At 46.4% G+C, this 10065-nt stretch overlaps 1 protein-coding gene across 1 annotated transcript; it reads left to right on the plus strand.

Annotated features, from left to right (window-relative positions):
• The first annotated feature begins 718 nt into the window (after positions 1 to 718).
• LOC109401792 (trypsin beta) lies at positions 719 to 1969 on the plus strand. Its single transcript, XM_019674406.3, has 4 exons — positions 719 to 963; positions 1030 to 1304; positions 1365 to 1684; positions 1741 to 1969. The coding sequence occupies exons 1-4, from the start codon at positions 804 to 806 to the stop codon at positions 1931 to 1933; spliced, it is 948 nt and encodes a 315-aa protein (XP_019529951.3). The 5' UTR covers positions 719 to 803; the 3' UTR covers positions 1934 to 1969.
• The last annotated feature ends 8096 nt before the right edge of the window (positions 1970 to 10065 follow it).

A 10065-nucleotide genomic window follows, 5' to 3' on the forward strand; every position in this document is an offset into this window, starting at 1 on the left:
ACATTAGTTCATTATAACCTTTAAAGTATAAGTTGAAAATGTATGAATATTTCACATAAATAATTATAATTATTCTCAATAAGTGCAGACAATTTTCGGATAAAAACAAAGCAGACAAGCGATAATGAAGGAACGGTAGCTATTCTTTATCCTAACTTACACTGATAATCGCGAAAACATTTGTCTGTGATAAAATGGAAGCATTATTTGCTGCTTTCAACACATGAATAATAAAAAAAAATATGAACCTCAAAATTGTATGATTGGATGTTTTGGATAATATGTTCATGTAAAATCATAGCTCTATATGCTTCGTTCATTCGATTGCCTTTCGTTAGACTTTTTCCTTGTCTTGAAGCTTATTAAGTCGCCGCATTACCCTCTAAGATGATCGACATTGAAATTTATACATTGCCTATTTAGGAAGGTACCTACTTGCTCGACTTCGAAGCGCCCTCATGTAGGCTGGGACACAACAATCACATTAGTCGTTAACAACTGCGTTACGATGTGCCTTATCTCGGGCAATTTATAAACGTTCTCGTAAAACCCATTCAATCCCACGAAATCAATGTTGCGAGTGGTACTTGAAAATTATTTCGTAAATGGTGGATGGTCGTGCGTGTAATAGAAAACATTAAAACATTCATGATAATATGACAAAAGATAAAATGGTTTTATAAACGATTTACGGACTCCCAGTCGAATCTCTAGCTGAAATCAATACATTAAAAATAAAGAGTTCACTCGAAAACGTTGGATCGTTAAGGGTTAGTTCTTTGTAGTCGGCGATACTAAGATAAATGGTTCATCCGTGTGCATCTTCGTCTCACTTCACAAGGACCGTTCAAACGAGAATGTGTAACTTATCTCGCTTACCGATTGGAAAACTTTTTACCATAATGATACATACCGTGTGTTTGGCGTTGTTTCTAGCATCATCTCTGGTGGACGGAAGTAGACGTAAGAAGAAGATATCTCATAAATTTTAAATGAGTGATTAATCTGAACTCTTTTTGTAATCGGTAGAGCTGACTGTTCAAGAGGTGTTGGATCGAGTGCATCGTCTACCGCCGGCCTTGGAAAATGTCGTAGCACGAGTGACTAATGAGGTGAACTTCAGGAAATCTGAAATGTCCAGTAAAAGGTTGATAGTAGGTGGCGAAGAAACAAGTATTGAAGCCTATCCATATCAGGTGGCCATTCTGTATTCAAATGTGCAGTTTTGCGGTGGTTCTATAATATCCGATTTGTGGGTGCTCACAGCAGCTCACTGCTTAGATTGGAAGCCCAAGAACGCCGATGTAAGTGCTAATTGGATACCATCAATGCTACAAATTAAGTATTCGCAAATTTATTTCCAGATATCGATTCGTTCTGGCAGCTCCTCTCGGTCAACTGGAGGAACCATTCATGCTGTATACTACTACCACATCCATGAGCAGTACGACCCTAACGATTATCCACGAGATGTGGCAACGGTACGAGTCAAAATCCCCTTCAGTGCAGTTACTACTAAAACCGTGCCGCTCACCAGCAGAGAATGGAGCACAGGATACGTTACGATCACGGGATGGGGTAAGGACTCTGCAGGCAAAACGCCAGACATCTTGACGATGGTAGCAATCCCTGTAGTGAGTCGAACAGCATGTAACACCTCGTGGGATGGACTAATAACTGACGAGTGAGGCTATTTATGATCGAGTTTATTGTTCCCATAATAAAAATCAATCGTTTTAGTATGATTTGCGCCGGCGATATAGGAAGTGATTCGTGTGATGGAGATAGCGGCGGACCCGCAGTTCAAGACGGTATCCAGTACGGCATAGTATCTTGGGGTGGAACAATTTGCGGCACTGGATTGCCCGGAGTTTACACAAACATAGCTCACCCGGCAATAAGAGATTTTATTAAACGTACAACTATGATGTAAACGAGCTATATCAATGATTACATACTAAGGAACCTACACCCTTCTTTCCTCCCCTGTTGGGGAAATTAAGCCACTGCGTCCAATAGGCTGAACTTTTGTGGCATAACCTACACCCTTATATCAACACATGTTTTTCTTAGTCAGCATAACGAAAGCACAATCATATCATCATATGCACTTTCCTATTATGCACATTTCACAAATGTGAAGGCGTTTGAAAATTGGGAATCTCAAAGTTATGAATGGTTTAAGGGGGACTTATGTGGGGCCCTGGAAGGAATCACAGGTGATTCAAAAGAATATCAGGGTTTTTTTTTTTTTTTTTTTTTTTTTTTTTTTTTTTTTTTTTTCTGGATATCCTAGGTCATCCAAACTGTTCTCGAGTTTAGATTTTAAAGTCTACGGGTGTAACGGCAGGGGGTGGAAGCTCAGGTAAAATATTATCTCCTGGGCGCCCATTAAAAACACCACCCCCGGCGAAGACTGGCGCTCGAGCCTAGCTATTTAGCACTGTAGTTGGAGGAAATGCCAATGCAGAACCCGTAGCTTCCGGGAAGGTAAGCCCAGCTCCCTGGGTTAGTGGGTTGGTGTCAGGCCCTGCGAGCCAGCCGTAAAAAAGACTAGCACCGGAAAATCAACAAGAGAAGAATGCGAACCGATACCAATGGCGACGACCACAGCGACGAAAAGGGACTTGCGATTGGAAGCTCGGTACGTGGAACTGCAGATCTCTCAACTTCATCGGGAGCACCCGCATACTCGCCGATATACTGAAGGACCGCGGGTTCGGAATCGTAGCGCTGCAGGAGGTGTGTTGGACAGGATCTATGGTGCGAACGTTTAGAGGTAATCATACCATCTACCAGAGTTGCGGCAACACACGTGAGCTGGGAACAGCTTTTATAGTGATGGGCGACATGCAGAGGCGCGTGATCGGTTGGTGGCCGATCGACGAAAGAATGTGCAGGTTGAGAATCAAGGGCCGATTCTTCAACATTAGCATAATAAACGTGCACAGCCCTCACTCCGGAAGCACTGATGATGACAAAGACGCATTTTACGCGCAGCTCGAACGCGAGTACGACCGCTGCCCAAACCACGACGTCAAGATCATCATAGGGGATCTAAACGCTCAGGTAGGCCAGGAGGAGGAATTCAGACCAACGATTGGAAAGTTCAGCGCCCACCAGCTGACGAACGAAAATGGCCTACGCCTCATCGATTTCGCCGCCTCCAAGAACATGGCCATTCGTAGCACCTTCTTCCAGCACAGCCTCCCGTATCGTTACACCTGGAGATCACCACAACAAACGGAATCTCAAATCGACCACGTTCTGATTGATGGACGGCACTTCTCCGACATTATCGACGTCAGGACCTATCGTGGCGCTAATATCGACTCCGATCACTACCTGGTGATGGTTAAACTGCGCCCAAAACTCTCCGTTATTAACAACGTACATTACCGGCGGCCGCCCCGGTACAATCTAGAGCGACTGAAGCAACCGGATGTCGCCACCGCATACGCGCAGAATCTCGAGGCAGCGTTGCCGGACGAGGGTGTGCTCGATGTGGCCCCTCTAGAGGACTGCTGGAGTACAGTGAAAGCAGCTATCAACAACGCAGCCGAGAGCACAATCGGGTACGTAGAACGGAGTCGACGAAACGATTGGTTCGACGAGGAGTGCAGAGCGGTTCTGGAGGAGAAGGATGCAGCGCGGGCGGCAATGCTGCAGCATGGAACCCGACAGAATGTGGAGCGATACAGACAGAAGCGGAAGCAGCAGACCCGTCTCTTCCGGGAGAAAAAGCGCCGCCTGGAAGAAGCGGAGTGCGAGGAAATGGAACTGCTGTGCCGTTCACAGGAAACACGCAAGTTCTACCAGAAGCTAAACGCATCCCGCAAAGGCTACGTGCCGCAAGCCGAAATATGCAGGGATAAGGAAGGGAGCCTCCTGACGGACAAACGTGAGGTGATCGAAAGGTGGAAGCAGCACTTCGACGAGCACCTGAATGGCGAAGAGAATGTAGGCACGGAGGACCAAGGCAGCGGAGGAAATGACTATGTTGGTGCAGCAGAGGACGGGAACGAACCAACTCCCACGCTGAGGGAAGTTAAGGATGCCATCCACCAGCTCAAAAACAACAAAGCGGCTGGTAAGGACGGTATCGCAGCAGAACTCATCAAGATGGGCCCGGAAAAGTTGGCCACCTGTCTGCACCAGTTAGTAGTCAAGATCTGGGAAACCGAACAGCTACCGGAGGAGTGGAAGGAAGGGATAATCTGTCCCATCCACAAGAAAGGCGACAAGTTAATGTGTGAGAACTTTCGAGCGATCACCGTTTTGAATGCCGCCTACAAAGTGCTATCCCAGATCATCTTCCGTCGTCTTTCACCTAAAGTAAATGAGTTCGTGGGAAGTTACCAAGCCGGTTTCATCGACGGCCGGTCGACAACGGACCAGATCTTCACCGTACGGCAAATCCTCCAGAAATGCCGTGAATACCAGGTCCCAACGCACCACCTGTTCATCGACTTCAAAGCGGCATACGACAGTATCGACCGCACAGAGCTATGGAAAATTATGGACGAGAACAGCTTTCCCGGGAAGCTGACTAGACTGATAAGAGCAACGATGGACGGTGTGCAGAACAGCGTAAGGATTTCGGGTGAGCTATCCAGTTCATTTGAATCTCGACGGGGACTACGACAAGGTGATGGACTTTCCTGCCTACTATTCAACATCGCCCTGGAAGGTGTTATGCGACGAGCCGGGCTCAACAGCCGGGGTACGATCTTCACGAAATCCAGCCAATTTGTCTGTTTTGCGGATGACATGGATATTATTGCCAGAACATTTGGAACGGTGGCAGAACTGTACACCCGCCTGAAACGTGAAGCAGCAAAGGTCGGACTGGTGGTGAATGCGGCTAAGACAAAGTACATGCTGGTAGGTGGGACTGAGCGAGACAGGACAAGCCTTGGAAGCAATGTTACGATAGACGGGGATACTTTCGAGGTGGTAGAAGAATTCGTCTACCTCGGTTCCTTGCTAACGGCTGACAATAACGTGAGCCGTGAAATACGAAGGCACATCATCAGTGGAAGTCGTGCCTACTATGGGCTCCAGAAGAAACTGCGGTCAAAAAAGATTCACCCCCGCACCAAATGTACCATGTACAAGACGTTAATAAGACCGGTGGTTCTCTACGGACACGAGACATGGACGATGCTCGAGGAGGACCTGCAAGCACTCGGAGTTTTCGAGCGACGGGTGCTAAGGACGATCTTCGGCGGTGTGCAGGAGAACGGTGTGTGGCGGAGAAGAATGAACCACGAGCTCGCTGCACTTTACGGCGAACCCAGCATCCAGAAGGTGGCCAAAGCCGGAAGGATACGGTGGGCAGGGCATGTTGCAAGAATGCCGGACAACAACCCTGCAAAGCTGGTGTTTGCAACTGATCCGGTTGGCACAAGAAGGCGTGGAGCGCAGAGAGCACGATGGGCGGACCAGGTGGAGCGTGATCTGGCGAGTGTTGGGCGTGACCGAGGATGGAGAGCTGCAGCTGCAAATCGAGTATTATGGCGGCAAATTGTTGATTCAGTATTATCATGAATTTGATGTGAACTAAATAAATGAATGGGTGTAACGGCAACTTCTTTCATTACACAAAGATACGATTTGTATTATATCATGTCTCCTAAGTCTTGTGGAAGTTCAATAAACAGTATCAGATCAGTCGGGATATCCAAAATTGGCCGCCGCAGCCGTTAAGCTACGGAAAGGGCCAGCAGGGACACAGATAGCTTTGGTTCAGCTACCTGTGGCGGACGTTAAAAAGTCCTTTAAAGTAGGGAGCATAAAGGTGGGCTGGTGTGTACGTCACCTGACATTCCACGAGCCACAAGAGGTTTGCTTCAGGTGTCTGGAACTAGGACACAAGTCGTGGGACTGCAAAGGCCCCGACAGGCGCAAACTGTGCAGGCGATGCGGCGCTGAAGGTCATAAAGGCCCAAAGCTGCACGAGTCCGCCCATCTGCATGATCTGTATCGGGAAATCCTCGAACAACAGACATCCGATGGGTGGTCCAAGGTGCCCGGCCTTCAAGAAAGCCGCAGTGAACAACAAACCACAGTGCAGGTAACGCAGCTGAACCTGAACCACTGTGATGCGGCTCAGCAACTGCTTTGTCAGGCGGTTTCTGAGTGGGAGACGGATATCGCAGGGGGCCAGCAAAAGGCAAAATCCCCGTAGCTCACAACACAAACACGTTCAAAATTGTTTGTGCTGAAAATTTATGCATTACACAATTTCTCACGGATTTATTTGCTATCTCCGCGTTGTCGTGTAATTTCGACGACTGCACGCTAAAATTTTGATAACCTTCTGCTGGTTTTACACGTTTTACTTAAGTAATAATGTATGGTAATGACTAATTCGCGAATGTCGTGCACATCCCAAATCTGTCAGAGTGCCCAAAAGTGTCAATTTCCCAAACATGTCAAATTCATGTGGACTACGGTACATCTACTCGTGGTTGACGTCCGTGCTGCCCCGCTGGGATATCGCCATCATATCTGACCCATACTGAGTACCCGCCGGTAACGGTAACTGGGTCGCGGATGGGACCAGAAAAATGGCGGCGTTATAGACGACGGGTAAATACCCTCTTCAGGAGTTGGTGTCTACTACCTATGAGGGCTTCGTGGTCGCCAAAGTAAACGGGGTCTTCTTCTGTAGCTGTTATGCGCCTCCAAGGTGGCTGATCGAGCGGTTCACACAAAAGCTGGACCGCATAACGACCGTGCTAACAGGGCGAAGGCCGGTTGTAATAGCGGGTGACTTTAATGCCTGGGCCGTGGAATGGAGAAGCCGTTTCACGAACCAGCGGGGTCAGATCCTGCTAAAAACACTAGCCATCTTAGATGTCGACTTGGCTAATGTCGGTACCAAGAGTACCTATAGTCGAAACGGAGCGGAGTCACTTATTGACGTTACCTTTTGTAGTCCTGGCCTAACAAGTAGTTCGAACTGGAGAGTAGATGATGGCTACACTCACAGCGACCACCTGGCGGTTCGCTACAGTATCGACTACAACAACAGCAAACAGCGGATAGAAGAAGAAGCGGCTAGACCAAGGCCAAGCCCTCGCAGGTGGAAGACATCATACTTCGACGAAGAGGTATTTAGAAAGGCGCTCCGCCGTGAGCGAAACTTAATCGGTTTAGACGGCTACGAGCTGGTAGCGGTGCTCTCACGTGCGTGTGATGCGACCATACCTAGGCGAGTCCACCCTAGAAATGGGAGGCCACCGGCTTACTGGTGGACCGACGCGATTGCGGACCTGCGCCGCGCCTGCCTACGGGCTAGGCGGCGGATGCAGCGAGCACGATCAGAGGAAGAGTGAAACGAACGGCGGGTGGTGGTCGCCCCTGCAAAAGCCGCGCTTAAGACCGAGATAAGAGCAAGCAAAAGGCCTGCTTTGAGGGTGGCCAATACAATATCTTTTTTGCTGTTTTGAGTTACACAACATTGCCGACCGTAATGATTGCATCGATTTCATTTATTTAGCGTTAATAACAATTATACTAAAACTGAATCAACAGTTCTACACCACAACACTCGGTTCCAGGCTGCAGTCCTTATCCTCGGCCGCGTCCCACATTTGCCTACAGATTTGTGCTCGAGATGTGGCTTCGTCATATCTTCACTATAGCTGGGAGTTCTAAGTTGTAAGGACGTTTAGTAATCCTGTAACCGCGGTTGATTATGCAACGTTTCTCAGTATAACAGATATGGCTACTGTTACGAATGTAGACCTGAAGTTCTGAACTCCAAGGTAGTTTGGCCGACCTCGAATATCCCTGTAGTGTCTATAAATGGCATTGTAGATTTCAAAAGCTTCAAGGATCCTAGTAGATTATGCAATGCTATTATTTATGGCAAACCACCTGAAATTGTTCTTGTAAATTTGAAGGACTTTGCTACAGGACAGTTTGGAATACCTAGAATATCCCAGAATATAAAACACCTTTTGATTTTATTGGCGAAGGATAAATGAATACATATGAACGTAACCCACATCCAAATTGAGCTTTTAGAACAACTGGCATGTCAATTATTTAGATTCTCCAAACTTCATGGTGTTCAGGATGTTCTAGGTTGTCAGTAAAGTCGCATATACAAATATTCCCATTTTTTCCTCAATAGAAGACTCAATTTGCAACAACTTTACCGAAGACAGTATTCTGTTTTATTGAATGTTTGAATTTATACAGCCGTATCCAGTGTTGGTAAAATCACACTCAAAGCACACTCATGAACCGCTCCTGCGTGAGCAAACTTGCGCGCGATTCTGAATCATTTTCTCACGCGCGAGATTTTCATGCAAAATCGCGCTCTCACGAGTCAAGCGCCGAGATCTCGTTCGCTTGTAAAATGAACCCAAATCAATTTGAACGGCATCCAATGTTGTTGTACGATAGGTTTGTTTTTGTTCTATCATATAATCCTAAAAATATCGGAGTAAGTAATACGAATACCAAGAAATAAAGCAATGAGTGAAATCGCGAGTCAACTCATGCATGATTTTTTGGCCGGTGAGTTAGGCGAGTCAAGAATCGCGCGTGAAAGCATGAGATTTGAGAATTTGAGTTTTTACCAACACTGGCCGTATCTATGTTGGGGTTATATATGACCCCTCCGGCTCCAAAGGGTTAAGGGGTAATCACGGTTTCTGTTTCCGGGTTTTTCAGATAGCCTTTCAAGGGTTCAGGAAGATTCAAGAAAGTTTCAAATGGTGCTCATTGGACTTCAGCGAGTTTCAAGTGGTTTCATGGCGTATCTAGCAGGATTAGAGGGTTTCAGAGGGGTCTCAAGGCATTTCAGAGCGTCGCATGAGGTTACAGGGGATTCACAGGGGAGTGTTCAGATGAGTTTCCTGGGGTTCCGAAGGGCTTCAGTGGGTTTCAGGTTTTAGCAGATTTTAAGAGCTTTCAGGGAGTTTTTGAGACACTGAGGAAGCTAATTCCATGGGCTTTTAGAGGGTTCACGGAGATTACAAGGGGTTTTGGAATCTGTTCATGGAATCCAATGGATTTTCAGGAGATTTTATATGGTTTTAAGGAGGTTTATTTTAATACTGTAAAATATCACTAGCTACGGGGACATCAGGGAAAACGGCGGGATTCCCGTTTCTGTCGTAAAATTGTATAGACTTCCTGGACATAGCATATATTTTCACTTTGCCCCTAAAGATAAAAATTAATGCAATGGTAAACAAAGAAAAACCTTCAATTAATATAACCGAGTATATAACTGTGGGAGTGCTCAAAGAAAACGATCACTAGTTACGCTTGTAAATCCGATTATGTAGATCTCATACTCAAGGGAGTTCTGGAAGAACCTTCGCAATGCATTGAAATCATATATACCGTCTTACCCCTCTGGTTCGACACGTTTTAATACGACACTTTTTAATTCGTACCCCGCTTATACGACACATGTCGAATTAAAAAGTGTTCAACTGTCACAGCGATGTACACTGTAAATGCAAAACAGTTTGATATTGCGCTTATACTTGCACCCGCAGCAACTCCTCCTGCAGCCGCAAATTTCGGAAGTTCTGAGTGGGTGCTATTCAACACCCAAACCACCTGGAGACCAACCGGAATGAACTGAGGATGGCAACAATCGTAGAAAGAACGAGCTTTTCATTCGCGCTACCGCAATATATGATGAAATTATGTTTCATAGCAAATCCGGAAATCAAAACAAAAACAAAAATAGAGTTGCCAAATTTCAATGCGCATGGTGGTGTAGGGTGACCAGTTTGTCGAATTAAAAGTTTACCCCGGTTATACGACAACAGTCGGTGTCGTATTAGCGGGGTAATACGGTAGATAAAACATATTTGTACGAATAAACCTTAGGTGCCCAGATAGTCGCAGCTAAAGACTTGTATATTCAGCATGACCATGCTGAGGGTAACGGGTTCGATTTCCGGTCGATCCAGGAAATTTCTTTGACTTCCATGGGCATAGAGCATCTTCGTGCCTGTCACACGATATGGGGCTGTCCAATAATTACGTAAGGGATTTTTTGCGATTTTCCGACACCCCCTTCCCCCC

This window comes from Aedes albopictus, chromosome 3 (assembly GCF_035046485.1).
Source record: "Aedes albopictus strain Foshan chromosome 3, AalbF5, whole genome shotgun sequence".
Taxonomy (NCBI): Eukaryota; Metazoa; Arthropoda; class Insecta; order Diptera; family Culicidae; genus Aedes; species Aedes albopictus.